Here is a 26,088-nt window from a genome sequence, read left to right as displayed (position 1 = left end):
AAGCCAGTGTAGGGAGGCTAGCACTGGAGTAATATGATCAATTTTTTTGGTTCTAGTCAGGATTCTAGCAGCCGTATTTAGCACTAACTGAAGTTTGTTTAGTGCTTTATCCGGGTAGCCGGAAAGTAGAGCATTGCAGTAGTCTAACCTAGAAGTAACAAAAGCATGGATTCATTTTTCTGCGTCAGTTTTGGACAGAAAGTTTCTGATTTTTGCAATGTTACGTAGATGGAAAAAAGCTGTCCTTGAAACAGTCTTGATATGTTCTTCAAAAGAGAGATCAGGGTCCAGAGTAACGCCGAGGTCCTTCACAGTTTTATTTGAGACGACTGTACAACCATCCAGATTAATTGTCAGATTCAACAGAAGATCTCTTTGTTTCTTGGGACCTAGAACAAGCATCTCTGTTTTGTCCGAGTTTAAAAGTAGAAAGTTTGCAGCCATCCACTTCTTTATGTCTGAAACACAGGCTTCTAGCGAGGGCAATTTTGGGGCTTCACCATGTTTCATTGAAATGTACAGCTGTGTGTCGTCCGCATAGCAGTGAAATTTAACATTATGTTTTCGAATGACATCCCCAAGAGGTAAAATATATAGTGAAAACAATAGTGGTCCTAAAATGGAACCTTGAGGAACACCGAAATTTACAATTGATTTGTCAGAGGACAAACCATTCACAGAGACAAACTGATATCTTTCCGACAGATAAGATCTAAACCAGGCCAGAACTTGTCCATGTAGACCAATTTGGGTTTCCAATCTCTCCAAAAGAATGTGGTGATCGATGGTATCAAAAGCGGCACTAAGATCTAGGAGCACGAGGACAGATGCAGAGCCTCGGTCTGACGTCATTAAAAGGTAATTTACCACCTTCACAAGTGCAGTCTCAGTGCTATGATGGGGTCTAAAACCAGACTGAAGCGTTTCGTATACATTGTTTGTCTTCAGGAATGCAGTGAGTTGCTGTGCAACAGCTTTTTCTAAAATTTTTGAGAGGAATGGAAGATTCGATATAGGCCGATAGTTTTTTATAATTTCTGGGTCAAGATTCGGATTTTTCAAGAGAGGCTTTATTACTGCCACTTTTAGTGAGCTTGGTACACATCCGGTGGATAGAGAGCCGTTTATTATGTTCAACATAGGAGGGCCAAGAACAGGAAGCAGCTCTTTCAGTAGTTTAGTTGGAATAGGGTCCAGTATGCAGCTTGAGGGTTTGGAGGCCATGATTATTTTCATCATTGTGTCAAGAGATATAGTACTAAAACACTTTAGTATCTCCCTTGATCCTAGGTCCTGGCAGAGTTGTGCAGACTCAGGACAATGGAGCTTTGGAGGAATACCCAGATTTAAAGAGGAGTCCGTAATTTGCTTTCTAATGATCATGATCTTTTCCTCAAAGAAGTTCATCAATTTATTACTGCTGAAGTAAAAGCCATCCTCCATTTGCGAATGCTGCTTTTTAGTTAGCTTTGCGACAGTATCAAAAATAAATTTCGGATTGTTCTTATTTTCCTCAATTAAGTTGGAAAAATAGGATGATCGAGCAGCAGTGAGGGCTCTTCGATACTGCACGGTACTGTCTTTCCAAGCTAGTTGGAAGACTTCCAGTTTGGTGTGGCGCCATTTCCGTTCCAATTTTCTGGAAGCTTGCTTCAGAGCTCGTGTATTTTCTGTATACCAGGGAGCTAGTTTCTTATGACAGATGTTTTTAATTTTTAGGGGTGCAACTGCATCTAGGGTATTGCGCAAGGTTAAATTGAGTTCCTCGGTTAGGTGGTTAACTGATTTTTGTCCTCTGACGTCCTTGGGTAGGCAGAGGTTGTCTGGAAGTGCATTAAGGAATCTTTGGGTTGTCTGAGAATTTATAGCACGACTTTTAATGCTCCTTGGTTGGGGTCTGAGCAGATTATTTGTTGCAATTGCAAACGCAATAAAATGGTGGTCCGATAATCCAGGATTATGAGGAAAAACATTAAGATCCACAACATTTATTCCATGGGACAAAACTAGGTCCAGAGTATGACTGTGGCAGTGAGTAGGTCCAGAGACATGTTGGACAAAACCCACTGAGTCGATGATGGCTCCGAAAGCCTTTTGGAGTGGGTCTGTGGACTTTTCCATGTGAATGTTAAAGTCACCAAAAATTAGAATATTATCTGCTATGACTACAAGATCCGATAGGAATTCAGGGAACTCAGTGAGGAACACTGCATATGGCCCAGGAGGCCTGTAAACAGTAGCTATAAAAAGTGAGTGAGTAGGCTGCATAGATTTCATGACTAGAAGCTCAAAAGACGAAAATGTCATTTTTTTTTTTTTTGTAAATTGAAATTTGCTATCGTAAATGTTAGCAACACCTCCGCCTTTGCCGGATGCACGGGGGGTATGGTCACTAGTGTAACCAGGGGGTGAGGCCTCATTTAACACAGTAAAAAATATAAAAGAACACCCCCTTTATCTTTTGTTATATTTAAAAAATAGCTATTGGGTCTTTCAGCAGCAGAGGAAAATGTCCCCTCCACATCTTTTGGGGAACAACCCCATGAGTAGGGCACTGCGAATGAGGTACTGCCCAAATTGGTACTGTCAACATATTACATAATTGTCTGCACCATTTGAAGGGAGCTTCCAAGCTACAAAGCAGACCTTTGTTGATTATCTGAAGCAGTTCATTCTTAGTTTGTTTTGTACATTGTATATGCTCTGGCAAACGTCTGTGGTATGGTTTCCAATCACGTTTAATATGCAGGCAATACTGAGTGACCGAACTGCAGACACAAATAGGATAGGGCAGTTTTTAAAAACCTGATTGTGTAGCCCACATCAAATGCTATTGCTGATAATACAGAATATTAAACATTTGAAATGAAAGGCACCAAGACCCATAGACATATAACCCCTCAAACATTTGAATAATGCTGTCAGTGCTATGCCATTGACATAGCTTCTCCTTGTTTGAAACAGGTTAAACACACAGGCAGGAAAAGTTTCGTTCCATGATACCACGTTCTGGACACATCCATGCTAAAGAATACCCCTGATGAGCCCATGTTCTGGAGTTTTTGTTGTTGTATTTGCGGTGTTTTATACCATTGGAACTTAAATGACATTTTACATTTAGACTCCACGTAGAAGTTAAACAGCAGGCTAATATCTAGGCAATTTCGTTTTTGATGTATTTAAACTGGAGTTGTCATTTTTTCTTTTTCCGGCTTAAGAGGGTGTGGTTTTTCAGAAAGTCATTTCAGTATTTTGTGCCTCGGTATTCTCTCGAAACCATCAGGTTATAGGCTACTACTGTGTTAACCTATTGAAACAATTTCACCGGCATGTGAAACAACAGAGAGAAATCTAAACTTGACTAGAAACAGTTACATGGTGAATCTTCTGAAAGGCATGAGGGACAGTTCGCAGTCAATCAGACGTCCAACCGAAAGTTTCCCGTAGCCAAGATAAATACCATATTTCTTCTCTCTGTCCTCTGCTGGTAACCACCGCCTACTTACTTGCCATTGGACACGCATCTGTTGCATTCCAGTATATGAGTGGTTGACAAGGCTGACACCGGTCAGGGAGGTGTGACCGACCGGCCGATGACTGTCGGAGGGGCACAGGGACCGAGACAGTCTGACGATCATCACATCTTGAAGCTGAGAGAACCTGCCGACTTTCCTTCGTCTCCAGGAGCCGTCTGGTGTAGTCTAATAAAGTAGGTCTACAGTAGCAGCCTTGAAGAGGAAGAAGAAGACCCGCATGCATTGGTATTTCCTCCCTCTTGTCTTGCGCAATATTCTCTAACTTTTTACGTCTCAGGTTAAACAGTGTACCCAAGAAAGAGCACACATTATTTTAGTGTAGCCTATACCAAATGAAACTGAATGTATGTCAACGTCAATGTTCCCTCAATTATTTTTGGCACTGAGCAAATTTCAGGTCAGCTGAGCGCAAACTTGAACGTTGTGAAAAGTCTGTGCAGCTTCCAGCACGCGTTTTACTGTAAACAGTGGGCGTACAGTTTTAACAGTGGCCAAGTGGTCTTCTGTGGTTATTTGATCACGATGTAGTGGCCTACCATCAAAAACAATGGAGAAAATGCATCCCCTAACATTTTAACATAGAAATAGCTGTTCTATCATTCAGTCTACAGTAGCAGCCAATGTGTGCTGTTCAATGTAGGCCTACATTCAATGATACTTATGAAAAAACAAACATGCAGGGCTTGACATTAACCGGTTTATCCACTTGTCCTTCAGACAAGTAGGTGACTGAAAATGTTGTGGTGTGTGATGCAAGAAACCACTTTACAAAATGAAATGTATTATTATTCCCATACCATTATTACAGAGAATCAGACAAATGATGCTACCCTCTGCCTATTGGTTACTTAGCTTATTAAAGCCTGTCTCAAAATACAACACTGCCCCTTTAAGACCTAAAAAAACTCTTTACCTGACTCGCTTTTCAAAGATGTCTAGAAATGTACACGTTTTGTGCTCTTGTAAGAAGTAATCACGCCCCTATTTGCTGACTACACATTTTATATAACTGGGCTAATAACTCACTAACTAGCACAGGATATGAACAAAAAGTGGCTACATGCAGCTCTTGCTTTGATCTCAAAACAAGCGCATATACTCATGGCCACAGCTGTAAACATGGTCCAGTAAATGGCACAGGTCCATATAGCAATGGTCTATTTGCATATAGGCCTACTGCAGCTCTGATTGGCTATGCCAGAGTATGGGCTGAGTTGTGCACAATCGAATCCTACTCCTATGCCTACAACAAAATATCCAGCTAGGTTCGTTTTGTTTCGGTATGTTGCATTGAAATGGCTAATATTGCTTTGATTCGATCACTATTGCCACAGTAAATGGAAACGTTTATAGTGTTATTTAACAGGGAAAACTATAGAAAGGTCAGTGAAGTTCTTCTCTCCATGGGCAGATATTTATTCTGCGCTTCATGCAGCGGTCTCGGGGCTACTGCAGTTTAGAGGGAACATTGGTCAACATTTTAAGTTATAGTATTAGATGGGGTCAAATTAGTTTTTCTAATTTGTGGAAGAGCGCAGTCAGAAAATATATTTCTCACTGATTGATTGTTTCTCACTGATTGCCACTCCTTTTGTCACCTACCAAAACATGGGAGATGCTGAAGGGAGAGAGACGTATACTGTAGGTTTATGTGAGGTCTTGAATTAGTTATTATTGGGTGTCAACCAGTTGCTGTCAGTGACATTTAAGTTAAGATGAGGGAGGATGATCATTCTTTTTATGAGCATTGCCTTATTTCTATTACAGCATATTGAATGACTTTCATTAATATTCCATTCACCCAGCTCAATGTAATATCAATATGTTTAGGCTACTACATGATATTAGAATTTTCCCTATACCCATCATGAGGTTGCTACAACCTAGATTATGAATGACAGTTTACAACAGGTCGAGAGAGAAATTTGAGTGATCAAGGTGACAGATAGTGATACATTCAATACCACCTTGCACATGCTTGCCTGCATCTAGCTGATATAGGGTGTAATAATTAGTCCAACATTTGCAAACAAGATTATATATATATATTTTTTTTACTTTTTACCCCTTTTTCTCCCTAATTTCGTGATATCCAATTGATAGTAAGTCTTGTCCCATTTCTGCAATTCCTGACTCGGCAGAGGCGAAGTTCGAGTGCCATGCGTCCTGAGAAACACGACCCCGCCAAGCCGCACTGTTTCTTGACCCACTGCTCGCTTAACCCGGAAGCCAGCCGCACCAATGTGTTGGAGGAAACACTGTACCACTGGCGACCGAAGTCTGCGTGCATGCGCCCGGCCCGCCACAAGGAGTCGCTAGAGCGTGATGGGACAAGGACATCCTGGCCGGACAAACCCTCCCCTAACCCAGACAACGCGGGGACAATTGTGCGCCGCCTCATGGTTCTCCCGGTTGTGGACGGCTGCGACACAACCTAGGATCAAACCTGGGTCTGTAGTGACGCCTCCAGCACTGCGATGCAGAGCCTTCGACCACTCCACCCCTCGGGAGGCAAATATTTGTATTTTATCCCCATTTCGTTCCGTTTTCTTCCGTTTTAATAAACGTTGTTCAACAGAATCGGCAGAATGAATACAGACCTGATCACACGCAAACGCAGTTCATTATCATAGCAGCCGCATACAAACAGCATGAGCATCCTTCTCTCATCTACATGCTCTCCTCCTGTCACCTTTTCCCTTCGCTTGTGGACTGCAGTGTACAACACATCAGCTGTCCGTAAACAGGTGAAAACCTTTTCAAGCCAAACCTTCATTTCATAACTGCTACACACAGCCTAAGTCATTGTCACCATATTAGCTAATCAACCTAGCTACTAGAACTAATGCGTTAGTAAACCTGCTACAATCATGCAGTAGAGTGTACAGTTAGCAAGCAGTTTTGCAGTTACACCAGCTGGCCCTGGTGGGAATAAATTAATAAAACCAAAAGCTTACCTTTACTTGGAAGAGGTCCCGTTTTCGATCGCCATAGCCAGCTAGCTAACATAGCATCCCGCTCTGTTTGAGCTGGGTGTTTGAATAGGCTAAACTAGCAGCTGCATTCGCTAGCTAAGTTAAAGTGAAAAAAATGTATCTCTCTCTCTCTCTTGCTTCTCCTTAATTTTTTTTATTAAAAACAAATATAAAAAAACTGTTCCACTATTGTCTTTCTCTCTCTTTGAGTCAGCTACTCACCACATTGTATGCGCTGCAGTGCTAGTTAGCTAGCTGTAGCTTATGCTTTCAGTACTAGATTCATTCACTGATCTTTTAATTGGGTGAACAACATGCCAGTTCATGCTGCAAGAGCTCTGATAGGTTGGAGGACGTCCTCTGGAAGTTGTCATAACTACTGTGTAAGTCTATGGAACGGGGTGAGAACCTAGGAGGATCATGGTTTTGTATTGAAGTCAATGTATCTAGAGGAGGACAGACGCTAGCTGTCCTCCGGCTACACCAGGGTGCTACCCTACAGAGTGCTGCTGAGGCTACTGTAGACCTTCATTGCAAAACTGTATGTTTTTTAATAAATTATTTGGTGACGTGAATATATTTAGTATAGTTTAATCTAAATATGGTAACTTTTTTTAATGCTTCACTTTTTATTTATATGAAATTCACTGAGGAGGAGGGTCCTTCCTCTGAGGTGCCTCCACGGGTGTCAACAATATTTTTCGTCCACAGGTGCCACAGTGTAACTTCCTCAGTCGCATAAGCCATAGGCAAATACTTGACAGTGTTGAAAATAGGAAATGGGTGTTGATTAAATTAGAATACTTGACTGCATATGCCTTGTTATCATGTCATCTTTTTTTAAGGATCCCATTTTTGAAGGTGTTGCAAATAAGTTGCTGTTCATAAGCAACTGTGTTTTATCAGATGTGGGCTTGTGGCCAATATCTGCTAAAAAAGTTACTGTGTAAACATGTCTGATAGTGCTTTGTGGTTGGATGACATACATATGCTGTATGCTTCTGAAAATACATTCTTTCACCAGTTCAGGAAATTAAAACTTGATTGCTTGATTAAAAACAGATTTGCGTGTTTAGTTGGTACGCTCCCATTACTTTTTACATTCTAGTCATTTAGCAGACGCTCTTATCCAGAATGATTTACTGGAGCAATTAGAGTTCAGTTTATACATCACACTGCTCAGAAATATATATTTTCTCTGTTTATCTTCAAGGTTGAAGAGTTCATGTTGTTCTTCCTCCGTTCCTCTCCCTCCAATGTTAACTGCAGATGAATTGCAGATTAAGGCTAACTACTGTTAATACATTGTCAGGTCTGCTGCAGGAATCGAAACATGTCTGGTGTATTCTGGCCTCCTGTCCCAGGCCTTGGTGTTCTAGCCAGGTAGGGCCAGCATAAAGGGTGTCCTCTGTTTGCCTGGTTAAACCAAACTGAACATGCACTCACCAGGCTAGTCCTCTCTACTGAGGTGGCAGCATTTTACAGAGGAACTGTGAAGAAGAGCCCTTCACTTGGACTAGAGACTCATTTTAAAGTAATTGAACTGCTGAAGCAAGTAATGTGATGTTTCTTTTTTTTAAATAATAATTTATTGCTATTTCATTCAACATTCAAAGTTTTCATAGCCTGCGCTGATTGCCAATTGCACACACCCCAAATGCTTATTGTCTTGTTCATTGTTTCCGTTTTTTCATTTCGTGCTGGCATACTGACACAGGTGCACATAATTGCACCTAATTGAAGGAACTTTTTTAACCTGTGTGTCAGTTATGTTTGGGGAGTCCTCCAGCAAAGGTGATGTTTTTACTGCCAATAGTTTTACTTGCGCTGCAGTTTTCAAAGAAATTGTCATTTTGAACCTCTTTTCATTCTTAGTTATTGTTTTTAAGTGTCAGCATTCAGAGCTGGTCTATTCTAAATGTGTTACCCTCCTGCTCTTTCAGTTGCCAGTCTCCTGAAGCTGTCCAGCCAGCAACAACAGTCTATCCGTCAAACCATCCCTCATGGCAACGATCGTCATGGAGCGGATTGGGCGTCTGTTCATCAACCTCCAACAGGTAAGGGCGGTGCCCCAGATGCTGACAGAGGCCGCCCCCTCCATGCCAGGCACACTACGGGACACCGAAGTTCCCGGGTTCTTCAGAGAGCGCTACATCCACGCCGGCTACCGACCACTCCACCAGGGCTGGAGGTACTGTAACATGTACTACAATACCCATAATGCTATGTACATCATATCCGGTTTTATCATAGTAAAGACGTCTCTTAAAGAAGCTTACATAATGGTCTCCCGTCTCCTGATCAATACAGGTACTACTTCCTGTCGCTGTTCCAGCGTCACAACGAGACCATCAACGTGTGGACCCACCTGCTAGGGTCTCTCCTGGTCCTGGTCAAGTTCCTACAGCTAGCTGAGACAGTGGACTTCATCGACGACACCCACGCCTGGCCCCTCCTCATTCTCCTCCTGTCCTCCCTGGCCTACATGGCCTGCAGCACTGTAGCCCACCTCCTGGCTGCCAAATCAGAGTTCTACCACTACTGCTTCTTCTTCCTGGATTATGTAGGAGTGGCTCAGTATCAGTACGGCAGCGCCGTGGCTCACTTCTACTATGCTGTGGAACCAAACTACCACCAGTGGGTCTCCCCAGTCTTCATGCCCACTGCCACCTTCCTCTGCTGCTTGTCCTGCCTAGGCTGCTGCTATGGGAAGTATCGCAACTACAGCCTGCGGGTCTGGGTCCGGAAGGTGGGGCAGGTGATTCCCTCGGCTATGGCCTATGCCTGGGATACAAGCCCGGTGTTCCACCGCCTCCTCCGGTCCCTCTGGACCACGTTGCACAGTGATGACATCGCTGCCCCGGCCAGTGGCGTAGTTGGCGACCCGGCTATATCCTTCCATGGGAGCCAGGTTGCATTCTTCCTGTCCAGTGCGTTCTTCTTCACTAACCCCCTCCCAGAGCGTCTGTTCCCAGGCCACTGTGACTTCCTGGGGCAGGGCCACCAGCTGTTCCACGTCTTCCTGGTTATCTGTACTCTCTGCCAGATCCAGGCCTCTCACCTGGACTACCTGGGCCGACGGCCACTCTACACACAGCTACACGGAGAGGGAGCAGCCACTGTCTATCTGGTGCAGTATGGAGCCACACTGGTGGCCTGTGTCTGCATAGCAGTCTTCATTGCAAGGAAAGTAAAACGGTTGCTTAACTGCAGAGACAAGTCCAAATGAACTGGGTAGGTCACTGTGTAGGAGACTTACAATCACTTCCCAGTGGGCAAAACTGGTTGAAATGAGTTGACATTATTACAGCCAAAAACTTTTGCCCAGTTTTGCCCGCTGGGTTGGTACCAAAGTGATCAATGTGGCCTTGTTCGACTCGACACACACTGCCTTCCTTAGCCTACTCGAGTTTGTTTCTATAATATTATGTTTCTTCTCTCTGTGTCCTTGACGATGATGGAAGTATTCCTATAGCAGTATGTCTAATCTTGTGTCTCAATGCTTCTGTTACACTTGTGCTAGTTTTGTTCCATAATGGTTTATTTTTTTTTACAACAACGTATGTCTAACTACTGCCAAGAAACATTGTGATATGAGTCCTTGTCAGCACTCAGACAATGAAATGAATTGATCTTGAAGGGATAGTTTACTGAAAGTTTATTCACTTTCAAAGTAGTATTATGTTGTTGGAAAAGGAAGCATACTGTGTAATGGGTGTGATTCTGAATATCAACAATACTGCTAACTATTCTTTTTATAGGAGCTTTACATTTTAATGCCAGGCTGATCAATCTATCCACATCTAGAGCACTTTTATAGGCAGACAAATTGACTTACCCACATTGCACTTTTTCACCTATGAGAGTATAAACTGGGTATTTCTCATGTGGGGTCACAAACCAAGGCTGGACTGGACCAACTGCTGAGAAAGTGTATTAATTAATCCGTCAATGTAAACCTTATGTCAGATTAGACATACTTTTCTTGCCACTGTACATATGTGAACCCTTTGAAATCCAGGTAATTCCAATTTGACCTTCATCTAAGTCACAACAATAGACTAACATAGTGTGCTTAAACTAATAACACACAAATGATTGTATTTTTCTTGTCTATATTGAACACATCATTTTAACATTCACAGTGTAGGTTGGAAAAAGTATGTGAACCTCTAGGCTAATGACTTCTCCAAAAGCTAATTGGACTCCAGGTTAGCTGACTCCTGACTCCAATCATTGAGACGAGATTGGAGATGTGGTTAAAGCTGCCCTGCCCTACAAAAAACACTCACACAATTTGAGTTTGCTGTTCACAAGAAGCATTGCCTGATGTGAACCATGCCTTGTTTTTCAACGTTTCTTTAAAAGCCTTGATGTTCATCAGTCCACAGTAAGACAAATTGTCTATAAATGCAGAAGGTTCAGCACTGTTGCTACTCTCCCTAAGAGTGATCGTAAGGGAAAGATGACTGCAAGAGCACAGCGCAGAATGCTCAATGACGTTAAGAAGAATCCTAGAGTGTCAGCTAAAGACTTACCGGAATCTCTGGAACATGTTAACATCTCTGTTGACGAGTCTACGATACTTAAAACACTAAACAAGAATGGTGTTCATGGGAGGACACCACGGAAGAAGCCACTGCTGTCCAAAATAACATTGCTGCACGTCTGAAGTTTGCAAACGTGCACCTGGATTTTCCACAACGCTACTGGCAAAATATTCTGTGGACAGATAAAACTAAAGTTGAGTTGTTTGCAAGGAACACACAACACTATGTGTGGAGAAAAAAAAGGCACAGCACACCAACATCAAAAACTTATCCCAACTGTAAAGTATGGTGGAGGGAGCATCATGGTTTGGGGCTGCTTTGGTGCAACAGAAGTTGGGTGATGCAACAGGACAACGAAGAAAATAGGCCTTCTGGAGTGGCCTAGTCAGAGTCCTGACCTTAACCCAATTGAGATGCTGAGGCATGACCTCAGGAGAGCGGTTCACACTAGACATCCCAAGAATATTGCTGAACTGAAACAGTTGTGTGAAGAGGAACGGTCCAAAATTCTTCCTGACCGCTGTGCAGGTCTGATCCTCAACTACAGAAAACCTTCAGTTGAGGTTACTGCTGCCAAAGGAGGGTCAACCAGTTAATAAATCCAAGGATTCACATACTTTTTCCACCCTGCACTGTGAATGTTTACACAGTGTGTTCAATAAAGAAATGAAAACGTGTAATTAGTTTAAACAGACTGTCTATTGTTGTGACTTAGATGAAGATCAGATAAAATTTGTCAAATTTTATGCAGAAATCCAGGTAATTCCAAACGGTTCACATACTTTTCTTGCTATTGTACACACGCAGTTTATTTTTATAGTAAGCAACTTGTGTAGTCACTGTATTATGTCAACATGCTGTATTATGTCAACATGTTCTTGTTGTACCTTGAGAGTATTTATCTTTTACATAACAGGAGATGACGAAGCCAATCACTAGCCTGGTCCCAGATCTGTTTGTGCTGTCTTGCCAACTCTTATTGTCATAGCGCAAACCGATCTGGAACCGGGCTAGCCTATCGCTGACAAAGCCTTAACAAAGCGAATTAGAATAATGTAAACTTTTATAGTCTTTTCTATATTGGGGGGCAGGTGAAGCTAACAGTGCTCTTTTTCTTTATGTATTTGTCACTTTGCTGTAACAGTTGTTTTTGCTTGCTCACTTTAATCCTAGAATATATTTGCTTAGTAGTTTTCTGGTCTGGAAAAGTCCTGACCTTGTGTTGACTGAGTTTTGAAAGCTACTGTGTAATATTGAACATTTCAATTGACATGGTGTCAAATTATGTATGTAATGGTCGTGATCGTACAGTAATACATGACTAGTTTATAATCTGTAAATTGTTGGTGCATTTATATGTTCCATTGCTACCTTTTTCCTTTTGAGTGACCATGAGGGGGGAAAAGGAAAATGTGTTCCCTCTTACCCTGGCTTCCCAGTGCCAGGACTGGTAAGGACTCTCTCTCTCTCGCTCTCCACAGTGCTGTGATGCAATCCGGCTTTGTTAATGTTTACCCTTTGTCCATTACTCTCTGATTTCCAGTTGTTTTGAAGGCGGCAGAAGTCATGCTGGATTGACAGCATGGTCAATGTGTTCAACCTATTCTAGCCCATGGTGTTGTATTGAATGTTTATCTTGGAAAAGAGACCTTTAAACCCTGACTTGGACCACACACCCACTCCACTGAATAGCAGGAGAGTGATTGCTTTGCAACACTTGCAGTTAGCCACTGCTTTCTTCCAAAACACTGTTTGTTGAATTTGCGATTTCCAACTTTTGTAATGTTTATGGCCGATGAGCACCGATAAATTATAAATAAAATGTATCTTCATAGCATTGAAAAGGATTTGCAAGTAGATTGTCGACGTGATTCATTATGAAGACTGCTTGCTAGCTAAGATTTAGAAAGTATGACGTTGACATGATCAGTCCAATCAAATATAGGTTAGATATAACGTCATTTTATCTGGCCAATGACCATGAGCCTTCTTGGATGGGCACTTCTATTGTAAGTCAATGGCAGCACCCAAGGGGCTTGAATTTTTTAGCTCTTCCAATAGATTTTGTGGCAACGTATTATCCCCATGAGTGACAGAACACTGAGCCAATCACGGCGTAACTAGTGAACATTACCAACCCCTATGCTCTGTATTTTCCACTGGCTGCCCCACCACCACAGAAAGCACTGAGCTAGGCTTAAACACCTGCATTTTGGAGCTGCCTTACTCAAGAAAGCAAAACAAGAGATTGTTTGTATGTGGCTTTATTAACTCAATATTTGTTAGTTTATACATTGCTTGCAAACTGATATGTGACACATATTAATGCCCCCCTAAATAAATAAATATATATATATATATATATATAATGTGTGTGTACCAGTCAAAAGTTTGGACACACCTACTCATTCAAGGGTTTTTCTTGATTTTTACTATTTTCTACATTGTAGAATAATAGTGTAGACATCAAAACGATGAAATAACACATGGAATCATGTAGTAACCAAAAAAGTGTTAAACCAATCCAAATATAATTTATATTTGAGATTTTTCACAGTAGCCACCCTTTGCCTTGATGACAGCTTTGCACACTTTTGGCATTCTCTCAACCAGCTTCACCTGGAATTCTTTTCCAACAGTCTTGAAGGAGTTCCCACATATGCTGAGCACTTGTTGGCTGCTTTTCCTTTACTCTGTGGTCCAACTCATCCCAAACCATCTCAATTGGGTTGAGGTTGGGTGATTGTGGAGGCCAGGTCATCTGACCTAGCACTTTATCACTCTCCTTCTTGGTCAAATAGCCCTTACACAGCCTGGAGGTGTGTTGGGTCATTGTCCTGTTGAAAATCAAATGATAGTCCCACTAAGCGCAAACCAGATGGGATGGCGTATCGCTGCAGAATGCTGTGGTAGCCATGCTGGTTAAGTGTGCATTGAATTCTAAATAAATCACAGTGTCACCAGCAAAACACTATCACACCTCCTCCTCAATGCTTCACGGTGGGATCCACACATGCGTATATCATCTGTTCACCTACTCTGCGTCTCACAAAGACACGGCGTTGGAACCAAAAATCTCAAATTTGGACAGATTTCCACCGGGCTAATGTCCATTGCTTGTGATTCTTGACAGTGAAGAGGCGACTCTGGGATGCTGGCCTTCTAGGCAGAGTTCCTCTGTCCAGTTTCTGTGTTCTTTTGCCCATCTTAATCTTTTCCTTTTTTTTGGCCAAGATTAAGATGGGCAAAAGAACACAGACACTGGACAGAGGATCTCTGCCTAGAAGGCCAGCATCTCGGAGTCGCCTCTTCACTGTTGACGTTGAGACTGGTGTTTTGCGGGTACTATTTAATGAAGCTGCCAGTTGAGGACTTGTGAGGTGTCTGTTTCTCAAACTAGACACTCTAATGCACTTGTCCTCTTGCCCAGTTGTGCACCGGGGCCTCCCACTCCTCTTTCTATTCTGGTTAGGGCCAGTTTGCGCTGTTCTGTGAAGGGAGTAGTATACAGCGATGTACGAGATCTTCAGTTTCTTTGCAATTTCTCGCATGGAATAGCCTTCATTTCTCAGAACAAGAATAGACTGAGGAGTTTCTGAAGAAAGTTCTTTGTTTCTGGCCATTTTGAGCCTGAAAACAAACCCACAAATGCTGATGCTCCAGATACTCAACTAGTCTAAAGAAGGCCAGTTTTATTGCTTCTTTAAGCAGAACAACAGTTTAACTGTGCTAACATCATTTTTAAAGGGTTTTCTAATGATCAATTGGCCTTTTAAAATGATAAACTTGGATTAGCTAACACAACGTGCCATTGGAACACAGGAGTGACGGTTGCTGATAATGGGCCTCTGTAGGTCTATGTAGATATTACATAAAACAATCAGCCGTTTCCAGCTACAATAGTCATTTACAACATTAGCAATGTCTACACTGTATTTCTGATCAATTTTATGTTATTTTAATGGACAAAAAAAAATGCTTTTCTTTCAAAAACAAGGACAGTTCTAAGTGACCCCAAACTTTTGATTTTTTTTAAAAATATATATATTTTTATTTTAGCTAAACACGTGAAGCACAAAACAACTAGAGAACATGACAGGTGGCCACTGCTCCAGGTATAGTTTCCCACTGACTAATGAAAAAAAAATAACATTCACAACAATGCAGTCTTACTAAGACAAGTCAGAAATCCTAACAATTTGCAGGGCATTCACATTCCAATACTTTGTTAACTTCATGGCATTTGTAGAACAGTAATTAAAAAAACGACTTGAAGCCCACACCCTTTTCCTTTCATTATTACTGCAACCTCAAACTCACCCAATGAAATTGCAAGGAAGGATGTAACCGTTACGTCGCTGTCATGTCTGTCTCCAAGCATTTCACGCAGCTCAGCAGAGGGCAGTGTTGAACTCTAGGCGACTGCTTCCTCCATGTGGAGAGGCAAAGCGTCTGATCTGAAACACAAATGATATGTATTGGTATGCCACGAATCCATGTGAATAGTTCAAATATCCATCCATTGTCTCCATATTGTATAGTGTTCCCGTTATATCCCTCGAAATTATGTAACATTTGGAGCCTATTTTAGTAACCCTAGGATTTGGTTTGATCGATGTAACATTGACACATTACAGCCTACTACTTACTGTTCTATGCTCCATCACAGTGCTGAAATGATCATTGTATTTGTCCTGTGCTCTTCATTAATGACTGAAACTGATCCACAGTGTGATAGGCTAACAATCCCATTTCAGAATTTACCAAAGGGCGTTAAGTGCGCAAATTATAATCTTGACACCAGTATACCAATGGGCATTTTAGGCTTAGTATCTGTTTTACTTGTCAGCCTCTCAGTCCAGAATGAGATCTGTTTGTCTGAACACAGTTTCATCTGTCCATATTCTATGACTTTGAGATTACAAAGCTTCCCTTCAACGCTCACAAGCAGTCCCATCTTGATGTAGACACTGATCAATAAATGGATGTTGAATTATGCTGATTGACCAGGCTTGCCAGGACACAGTTTTGGGGGTCTGATTCCAGTCTTGGCCCTCTTCCTGGTTTGTTCAGTGCATTTAGCTACTGCTGCCTGCCAAGCCACCCAGCTCAGCTGCTCTTTATCCCATGTAGGAAAAACCTGAATCAGCAGACAAAGCTGGAGCTAACCCTACGCTTGGACTCTGTCCACATTACCCCTGCTGCCTGGCTCACTGCCCTGCCAGTGATCAATGTCTACATCACCATGCCAAGCTCAACTAGTTTCATTAGCCTACTGTTCACCATTACATCAGTTACACCGAGACCATAGTAGTCTAGATTCAGATTTACAAAGATCTGTTATTTGCTTTCAGTCCCAATGGGAGGTCTTATCATATTCCATTATTGCACCTGAGTTTACCCAATTTACTTGGACAGTGTTTATCACAATAACAAAATGATTGCCTTGAAATAGCCTAGGTGGGGCTGGATTTGTTATGCTTAGTGACAGTCAGTGGAACAGGGACTTTGAGGAGGATTTGTAATCAAGGCACATTGGCTCAGTTGATTGTTGACCAATGGAAGTGAAATCCACCTCATTTGTAATATAATTATGTGATTTTTTTGTTCAGAAACAGCTAATGGAAAATAACATTTAGTAATAGCCTGGACTGTTTAACCCATTCATCAGTGGTAGAAAAGGTACGCAATAGTCATACTTGAGTAAAAGTAAAGATACTTTAAAAGAAAATGACTCAAGTAAAAGTCGCCTAGTAAAATACTACTTGAGTAAAAGTCAAAGTATTTGGTTTTAAATGTACTTAAGTATCAAAAGTAAATGTAATTGCTAAAATATACTTAGTATTAAAGTATAAATCATTTCAAATTCCTTTAATTAAGCAAACCAGACGGCACAATTTTCTTGATATTTTTTTAAATGTTTATGGATAGCCAGGGACACACTTCAACACTCAGACATCCTTTACAAACAAGTGCTTGAATTAGTCAATTTCCTGTCCTGCTAAGCATTCAAAATGTAACTAGTTATTTTGGGTGTCAGGGAAAATGTAAGGAGTAAAAAGTACTTCATTTTCTTTTGGAATGTAGTGGAGTAAAAGTAAAAGTTGTCAAAAATATAAATAGTGAAGTACAGATACTCTTAAGTAAAACATACTTTAAAGTACTACTTAAGTACTTTAGACCATTGCCCTTCATGTTCATATAGTCTCAAACAAAAAAGCTGAAATAAATCTTTATAATTGGATATGGGTAATCATTTTATTCCAGGCTGGTTAACTTTACTACACACTGGACTATATGCCAATAACAGGCTAGATTTACATGTCACAGTCCCATCAAACTACACACAGGACTAAAGAGTTGCACTGGCCCTTTAAACCACACAGCAAATAGAGGCTTTTCAGCCGCGGGAGGCGATTGATCGTAGTCTTCCGCAAGAGAGCTATTCGCGGTTCGTGTGACAACACAAAGGGATATCGAGAATCGCAATCATGGGCGTCAAATTGTATTATACCACCGTTACTGCATCCAGAGAGGTGAGATGAAACGGAGATTCATTGATATATTGTATTCTTGCAGGTGGATACATTTCTAATGGACCCTTTATGGACCAGTCTGAAAGACACACCCAACGCCCTGTCAACGATCCATCCCAGGATCTGATCAGCATATATACAATGCGACTTTTCCATGTTTTAGATCAAGAATGTAATTGTTTGCATGTGTGGCATAATTTATAATTCAGTCCACCATACAATCGCAACGTTTTTTAAGAACGACTTAATTTAGAGACTAACAAAACACACCAGGAAATGCAAACTCACCCCGAAAATGGTGACGGAAGTGATATTGTTCTGCTTTATTTCCTCTGTCTGCGTTTGGCGGTAGATCTCACGAACCTATTCGAATAATGAGGACATGTCAAATGCATATTTTTCGCATTCTGCAACTTACCTGATATAATCGATGCATGTCTAGACAAGTGGAACTAGGTTAGCGTACTTGTCAGCAATGACTACCGTATACCTGCCTGCACGGTGGATGTGAACTATTTGTGCAGTCTAGAAGCATTATAAACAGACATGATTTCGCTTTTAGTGGAATTTCTCAAATTGATACAAATGTTGCAGCGTACTTCCCAAGAGTTTGCATTCGCTCAAGCGTGGACACAATGTATAAATATATGCAAAACATCGCGGTTAAACATCTGGTGTCAATTACAGGGGAATTTGTTTTTCGGTGGCCTCTGCATTGCACTGCCAATTTATCCATAGCCTATAACCATCGAGTCATATGATACACTATATTTTTTAATCGAAGACTTTGAAAATGTTTAGCCGTAAGTTATGTAATTTCACCTCCTCTACGAAAAAGTAAGGGATTCGGTTTGACCCTAGCTTTCCTCTTGTTTTCTAATGGTAATTTTAATCGGCTTTCAGTAGTGCGTGGTGTGCCTTCCTGCCTTGCCCATTGAATGCCAGGATGCATGCAGTTGGTGGGTGAAGTAGATGTGGTTACACATAGCAAACCCACCCCAACTTCCTCACTCCGACCCAACAAGATAGCGTTGCACAATTAATCATCAACCACACATTGGATAAACCCTTTTAGCTTTTAAAGGCAAAGCAGACTACTTAGCCGTTTTCTACTTAGCCGTTTTCTGTCTCTCTGTCAGGATAATCATAGAAGTGCTAATGCTACCCATCTATCTCCCTTAACAGCAGACATTAACAAAGCTCTGACTGTTTGGTGCCTGGTACTACAAGTAGAGCTTGCGCCCTTTTCACACTATCTTACCAAACTCTACCGTGCTGGCTCTGATATGTCTTTTCACATCGTCTTTTTCAGCGCTGTGTTAAATGTGTAATCAGGCCAGTACTACTAAACTCAGTTTAGCTAGCCACAGTAGTGTGAAAAGTGTTAATGGGTCCCTGATCCTGAACTGACCCTCCCCCCCTCCCACAGGTGAAGTCTCAGCAGGCGGAGGTGATGAGGATACTGGAGAGTAAGAGCATCCAGTACGAGCTGATTGACATCTCAGTGGGCGGGGAGGTCAGGGACGAGATGAGAAGCAAGGCAGGGAACCCCACGGCTGTCCCGCCACAGATCTTCAATGAGGACCAGTACTGTGGTGTAAGGAAGGGAGAATTAGTATTTGAGATCTGACAGCGTTGTGTGTGTGTTGAGTGTTTATCTAACGGTATGAGGATAATAAGTATAGATGAAAAACTGTTTACTTAGATGGCATAAGCATGTGATGACCCCTTTATAATACCTTCTACTCTGTTTGGTCTCTTTCCTCCAGAACTATGAGATGTTTTCGGACGCAGTGGAGGAGGACAAAGTGGAACAGTTTCTGAAGATGGCGTGATGAGGAAGAGTCGTGTGTCGTCGTCCCGCACCACACCTCCCCAGGGAGGCTCGTTGACTACCCCTCTGCCCCACTGGCGGTGCCCGCCCTCTTTCTCAATGCCATGATGAATGCCAAATACAACCAACCAATCAAAAGGCACACGCACCCCTTCCCACCCCACCCCGCTGGACTCTTACCTAACCACTGTTGAAATTATTGTGTATGTTTTATACGGCAATTATTATGTTCTCCCTGTTTCTTTCGGCACTGTTTCCCTTTGTGGTCCTTTCTGGTTAAGATCAGGGTTCAAATACTTTCAAATCATTTTCGATTCTTAAAAGGTACTTTTATGAAGCTTTCCTGTAGCAATTGAACCAATAGAAATGTCCAAAAAGGGCAAACCCCACCCAGCCTGGCACTCCATGCAGACAAAAGCAAATGCTTAAATATTTGTATTTGGAATAGTATTTGAACCCAGGCCTGCCTGGTCCGATGTGTTCGTGTCACTAATCAGTCTGGTCTGTGGGATCAATGGAGCTGCCTAATCTAGATGTGTGGTAATTAGGTCAAATAATCTGGGCTGTACATGTTACCAATGTAGGTCCACTAATCAAGAGGCTAACATTCACCAGGAATCGATCTTGGCCTGAAATGACCCTTTTTATTCCCTCTATTGACCTGGTGAAATGTAGTGCACTACGGCTGCGTTTACATAGGCTGCTCAATTCTGATATTTTTTTTCACTCATTCTATTTTTGACCAATCACATCAGATCTTTCCACACAGATCATTTTCAGAGCTGATCTGAAAAAATATATATCAGAATTGGGCTGTCTGTCTAAACACAGCCTATGTAGAGAATAGGGGCCATTTCATACCCAGACCAAAAAAACTGAATACTTGGTTACCATTACTTAGATTTAGCGGTGTTTGTATTTTCCTTACCTGTCCCACTTGACTTCCATGTTGATCATATCGACAGACAAAGTCATTTTCAAAATGTACTTGGGCCGACTGTAGACATCAACATGGATAGGAGAACGTAGCATGGATAATGTGGAAGCCAACAATCACAGAACCCTAAAGAAATCTGAATTGTGTTAGAGACAGAATAAATGAACTGGATTCTACTTTGGTCCAAAACATTTCAATGCTAATGGTGTCAAAGATCCATGCTGGAAAGGTGAGTCCATAGTGGAGAGTTATAGAATATGGTAAAAACAGACAGACAGCATTTCAAAGTGTTAAACTTGGTGCCAATAAATGTGAGAATGTGCTTTACAGCTGGATACAGTCACTTTTGACCTCAATATAGTCTTACTTTTCTCTCCGTTACTGCATTCCAAAGACTGCTGTATTTTTTTAAGAGACCACTTGCGTTTGCTGGGAATTACCTGATCGTCAATCATTGGTCTTACATAGACATAAAATAGACATATTTATAGGACATTGTCGCAGAAATACATAACACTGTTACTGGTACTACAGCTGTACATCCTTACTGTAAGAACTGAGTTTGAGTATTATAATCCCCTGAATTTATAAGCCCCAATGACTGTTCTATCTGTGGTAATGTGTAATTCAATCTCGAACTAGCTTGAAGATGCAGTAAAGACAACTATGCACATTAAACTCTGCCTCACATTCCCACTGTTTTACTGACGTTTGGCTCCTGAGTGGATAAAGCAAGTGTTTCAGATTGAACTGACACAATCTCATCCTTAGATGAAACTAACTCACCACATGGGGAAAGTTGAAGGCCTCACTTTTAGTACTTCAAGTGTCTACTACTCCTCTTTCTTCCAACGGGTTTCTCTTCCATGGGTGGTTGTGAAAAACGTATGTGCCGTTTCATGTGTAGAGTCCCACATCTTTTACCCAGTAGGTCATCATTTTTTAAAATATATATTGCCCCCAATGTAATCTCTGTGCTATAGCATACCTATCATTATAACCCCTGGTTCCACACATACGGACCTTGATTTTCATCTATCTCAGACGAAGTCTGGCAACGCACCACCACACGGATAGTATATCTGGGTAAGTAGGTGTGGGACCTCTATTCTGTTATGGCAGCCTTCACATACAATGTTTGTCATTTGATGGTGGTTGATGTGTTATTGGTCAATGATGTGTAGCTATTCTCTATCAACTATATGTTCAACATTCCATGTCTCTCTCTTCTAACTACTGCTTTGCTTTTGGACCAAAGCCCCTTTGGCCAAAATAAATAAAAAATAAAATATAGGGAATGAGATGCTGTTGTCTTCCAAGAAGATTGGGAAAAAGGGTCAAATAAGTATTATGGTTTAAATAAAAAGGAATAATGGCTAATAGGTCTATTTGTGTTTTAAAATGTGAATCAAGGACTCAGTTGTCACTTTAAAAAATCTAGTTGATTAATTTGGTCTTGAGTGTGTTATGAACATATTCTTCATTGTACAATAAATAGTATTACAAATACGATTGCAAAGCTGTCCAAACAGAGAGAAGGAAAAACATATTGTAAAAAGGACACAGTACATAAAATATACATACAGTATATTCATCAGATACTATATTGATTCAGTGGTATTTTTCTTACGGCTCTCTGATATCTTGATTAAGACAGCCTTTCCATTTGCGGTTCACTTCATCTCATTGAGGAATGTTACAGGGCCCTGTGCCCCTTCAAATTACACCTCTTCAAATTAGTTGATTCAGCTATTTCAGCCACACCCGTTGCTGACAGCTGTATAAAATTGAGCACACAGCCATGCAATCTCCATAGTCAAACATTAGCAGCGTGGAACCTTCATAGGATGCCACCTTTCCAACAAGTCAGTTCATTTAATTTCTGCCCTGCTAGAGCTGCCCCAGTCAACTGTAAATGCTGTAATTGTGAAGTGGACACATCTAACGGCTCAGCCGCAAAGTTTTAGGCCACACAAGCTCACAGAACGGGAGTGCTGAAGCGCATAGTGTGTAAAAAATCGTCTGTCCTCGGTTGCAACACTCACTACTGAGTTCCAAACTGCCCCAGGAAGCAACATCAGCACAATATGGCCGAGCAGCCACACACAAGCCTAAGATCACCATGCGCAATGCCAAGCGTCGGCTGGAGTGGTGTAAAGCTCGTCGCCTTTGGAAACGCGTTCTCTGGAAGGATGAATCACGCTTCACCATCTGCCAGCCCAACGGACGAATCTGGGTTTGGCGGATGCCCGGAGTACGCTACTTGCCCCAATGCATAGTGCTAACTGTAAAGTTTGGTGGAGGAGGAATATTGGTCTGGGGCTGTTTTTCATGGTTCGGGCTAGGCCCCTTAGTTCTAGTGAAGGGAAATCTTAATGCTACAGCATACAATGACATTCTAGACTCTTCTGTGCTTCCAACTTTGTGGCAACAGTTTGGGGAAAGCCCTTTCTTGTTTCAGCATGACAATGCCCTTGTGCACAAAGCGAGGTCCATACAGAAATGCTTTGTTGAGATCGGTGTGGAAGAACTTGACTGGCCTGCACAGAGCCCTGACCTCAACCCCTTCGAACACCTTCGGGGTGAAATGGAACCCCGACTGCGAGCCAGGCCTAATCGCCCAACATCAGTGCCCGACCTCACTAATCCCCACAGCAATGTTCCAATATCTAGTGGAAAGCCTTCCCAGAAGAGTAGAGGCTGTTATAGCAACAAAGGGAAGACCAACTCCATATTAATGGCCATGATTTTGGAATTAGATGTTTGATGAGCAGGTGTCCACATACTTTTGGTCATGTAGTGCACATCTCACGGGGGAAGAGCAGGAAACCACTGAATTTTCTCACACGATCAGAGTTGTTTTCTCACGTGTTGTGATCACGGGTGTGACATGAGAATAAAAGCTGTAAGAACATCATTATACTGCTTGCTGCTTGTAATCGTTCAGTGTACAGGTCCTGACATTGACACATGTTCAGGCACAGGAAGTTAAAACGCCCACTCAGCGTTTCCTGTTCAAGTTGTCCTCTATGTTGATGAGAACTGAGCTGTGACTGTGTATACAGCATGGCTCTGGATGGGAACCGGCTGTGAACCTTATCTGATGCTGCACGTATATCCATCCATCTGGTGCTGAAATAGCAACAGTAATAAGATCCAAGATTAATCATATTTGTGAAAGTGTTCATTTATTTACTATTTATGTATTCATCATGTTGGTAGATCAAATTAAATGTATTATGACCAGGTATAAGTTGATAAAGAACAATTTATTTAGAAACAGAGTGAAATGTACCTCCATCAAGACATGCATTTAATGCATTTCACTGTTGTGCAATTCTGTTCACACAAGCACTTCATAGAAATGTGTATTGGTTTCAAGTAGGCCCAAAGAATTACAAATATTTGTTGTACGATACGTATCAAACTCATTCCATGCAGGGTCAAGTATTTGCGGGTTTTCGCTCCTCTCTTGTACTTGATTGATGAATTAAGGTCACTAATTAGTAAAGAAGTCCACTCACCTGGTTGTCTTAATTGAAAGGAAAAACCATAAACACATAGACACTAGGAATGGAATGAATTTGACAGCCCTGTTGTACGAGAACAAAAACAAACAATGGAGTATGTGTCTTTAGTACGAATCTCATCAAGCTATTTAGATCCAAAACTCTTCCAAATCAAAGGGTAAATCTTACAGATTGTCTATAAAGTATTGTATATGCTTCACATATGTTTTATAGGTGGATAATTATGACAAATAGCAGATATCCAACTAAGGAAAATAATCAAATTATTCTGTCTGTTAATGATAAATTGTTTGTTGTATTGTGTGACAAAGCGTTTCTTCCATGAGCGCAGAGAAACGGGCAGGCAAAGAAAATATGATATGTTTTAATTACATAACAAAAACTCACAATCTTAGGTCTTGTTTATAGATTTTTTTTATGATTCTTTGAATTGTAAAACTATCCCTCACCATTTTGCTGAGTATGTAACAAACTTAACAACCACCACATTCAGCAACTAACATATAAGCATGATATTGGTATACTTCATTCTTTGTACAAATGTATAAGAACATATGATTGTGCCGTGTCTTTATGGCCTCACAACTTCTTCATGTCCAGGCTGAATGGGTTCTGTGTTGAATGAGAGGAAGACGAGTATGAACGTGGGACACAACCAATCAAGTGCTTTAGCAATTAAGAACAAACATCCTGGTTCAGTAGCTTGTCCCGGTAGCTCTGCTGGGACATCCTCTGGGTCTGCAGCCTCCGCTCATCCTCCTGCAGCCTCCACTCATCCTCCTGCAGCCTCCAGGCCTGCTCATGCTAATACCAACCTGTACAGGACGACAAACTCTGCTTCCTTATCCAGCTGGAGTTGCTCCTTGACGTGCTTCAATTCCATCCAGACGTGCACTCTCCAGTCGCTAGTCCTCCTGCTCCCCCTCCAGCAGGACTCCCAGGATCCTGCAGTCTGCCTCCTAATGGACAACAGACACATTACAAGCAGAGGTTGGGTGAGCAGGGATGATCCCACCATGTCAATTCACAGCAGTTAAAAAACAAGGACATACCAGCTTCCCCTGAACCACCTGTGCTTTCCTCTTCAGTTGGGTACGGTACTGGGGGGTCAATCATTGCCTTAGGAAGGAAACAGTTTGATCCATAAGAACAACAGCTTGTTGTGGCTGTTTTTCAGTTTTGCTGGTTTATTTATTCTGTTATTATCCCTGACTGAACCAGTGCTTGACTTAGGCATGAGATCACCGAAGCTGAGCACTGGCACCTCAATTTTTCTACTGCTTGAGCTCCTCCACCTCATAGAATATTAGCTCAAAGTGTTGTGGAGCTCCTGCACCTAAATATGAATGGTAAAGGCACCCAAAATGAGCACTGGCACCTATTTCAGTCCACTAGACTGAACCCTTCCAATGGGAGGCACTTACCCTATTTCAGATTTCTTGCGGCACTTCACCTTCTTCCTGTCCTCCTCCAGCTTCTCCTCCTCATTGGCTATGCCATGAGCTCAAAAAAAGAACCTTTAATTTCTCAAAGGTGGTATATGCAGAAATCTTTCCATTTCCTGGTTGCTAAAATTAAAATAATTTGCCTAATTTCAGTTGTGAGAAAACAGGCAGTCATTGTGTCGCGGATAATTGTAGCATCTAAACCGCTGTGAAATATATTTTTTATAACCAAAAATGTTGTATTTTCAGCTGGTGTACACAACAAAACCGAAAGTAAAGGACACACAAACTAAACTTAAGGGACCGATAGAAATAGCTTACATAGAACAGATCTACCGCTTCTAAGACTTGCTTTCAATGAGAATGACAGATGTATAAACACACATTTAGGGTGCCCAAAAAGTTACATATTGTAGCTTTAAATCAACTTAATGTATAACTGTCATGTCGTATTTGTCCACCTATTGTACAACCTTGTCTATATTGTACCATTTTGGGATACACATCTTCCATGAGTGCAGAGAAACATGCAGGCAAAGATGATTTTATTTTTTTTAAGTCTTTTAAAGAATATTAGGAAATACCTATAAACATAGCAAAGCCCCAAGATTGTAACACTCAACATCCCTCACACCATTTTGCTAAGTATGCAACAAACTTTACAACCACCACATTCGGCAACTGACGATATAATGTTGGAATGCTTTAACATGATCGTGCAGCCTCAGTTTCTTCATGTCCAGGC

The 26,088-nt window shown here is 41.5% G+C and overlaps 2 protein-coding genes and 1 long non-coding RNA gene across 4 annotated transcripts; 2 read left to right on the top strand and 1 right to left on the bottom strand.

The window, feature by feature from the left end:
• The first annotated feature begins 3,494 nt into the window (after positions 1 to 3,494).
• Positions 3,495 to 12,401, top strand: LOC106570240 (membrane progestin receptor alpha-B). 2 transcript variants are annotated; one of them, XM_045694754.1, is made up of 4 exons: positions 3,636 to 3,761; positions 7,824 to 7,894; positions 8,455 to 8,702; positions 8,822 to 12,401. In XM_045694754.1, the coding sequence occupies exons 3-4, from the start codon at positions 8,515 to 8,517 to the stop codon at positions 9,738 to 9,740; spliced, it is 1,107 nt and encodes a 368-aa protein (XP_045550710.1). In that variant the 5' UTR covers positions 3,636 to 3,761; positions 7,824 to 7,894; positions 8,455 to 8,514; the 3' UTR covers positions 9,741 to 12,401. The 2 variants fall into 2 exon arrangements, with proteins under 2 accessions (XP_013997816.1, XP_045550710.1); XM_014142341.2 differs by lacking the exon at positions 7,824 to 7,894 and having other exon boundaries at positions 3,495 to 3,761.
• A 5,000-nt stretch (positions 12,402 to 17,401) lies between these two features.
• Positions 17,402 to 21,061, top strand: LOC106570239 (SH3 domain-binding glutamic acid-rich-like protein 3). The gene is made up of 3 exons (XM_014142339.2): positions 17,402 to 17,597; positions 19,027 to 19,194; positions 19,367 to 21,061. The coding sequence occupies exons 1-3, from the start codon at positions 17,553 to 17,555 to the stop codon at positions 19,430 to 19,432; spliced, it is 279 nt and encodes a 92-aa protein (XP_013997814.1). The 5' UTR covers positions 17,402 to 17,552; the 3' UTR covers positions 19,433 to 21,061.
• Positions 21,062 to 24,246: 3,185 nt separating this feature from the next.
• LOC106570250 (uncharacterized) lies at positions 24,247 to 25,796 on the bottom strand. The gene is made up of 4 exons (XR_001320630.2): positions 25,323 to 25,796; positions 24,951 to 25,017; positions 24,714 to 24,857; positions 24,247 to 24,510 (listed from the first exon to the last, which is right to left on the bottom strand). It is a non-coding gene; the product is annotated as an uncharacterized lncRNA (long non-coding RNA).
• Positions 25,797 to 26,088: the final 292 nt, after the last annotated feature.

This window comes from Salmo salar, chromosome ssa14 (genome assembly GCF_905237065.1).
Source record: "Salmo salar chromosome ssa14, Ssal_v3.1, whole genome shotgun sequence".
NCBI lineage: Eukaryota > Metazoa > Chordata > Actinopteri > Salmoniformes > Salmonidae > Salmo > Salmo salar.
This window is presented reverse-complemented; position numbering and strand designations above follow the sequence as displayed.

Bases quoted from the DNA above. Each gene is read 5' to 3' on its own strand.
- LOC106570240 (XM_014142341.2), top strand. From the start codon at position 8,515: ATGGCAACGATCGTCATGGAGCGGATTGGGCGTCTGTTCATCAACCTC. The intron at 8,703-8,821 runs GTACTGTAACAT...TGATCAATACAG, and splicing joins CCACTCCACCAGGGCTGGAG to GTACTACTTCCTGTCGCTGT.
- LOC106570239 (XM_014142339.2), top strand. From the start codon at position 17,553: ATGGGCGTCAAATTGTATTATACCACCGTTACTGCATCCAGAGAG. The intron at 17,598-19,026 runs GTGAGATGAAAC...CCCCTCCCACAG, and splicing joins CCGTTACTGCATCCAGAGAG to GTGAAGTCTCAGCAGGCGGA. The intron at 19,195-19,366 runs GTAAGGAAGGGA...TCTTTCCTCCAG, and splicing joins ATGAGGACCAGTACTGTGGT to AACTATGAGATGTTTTCGGA.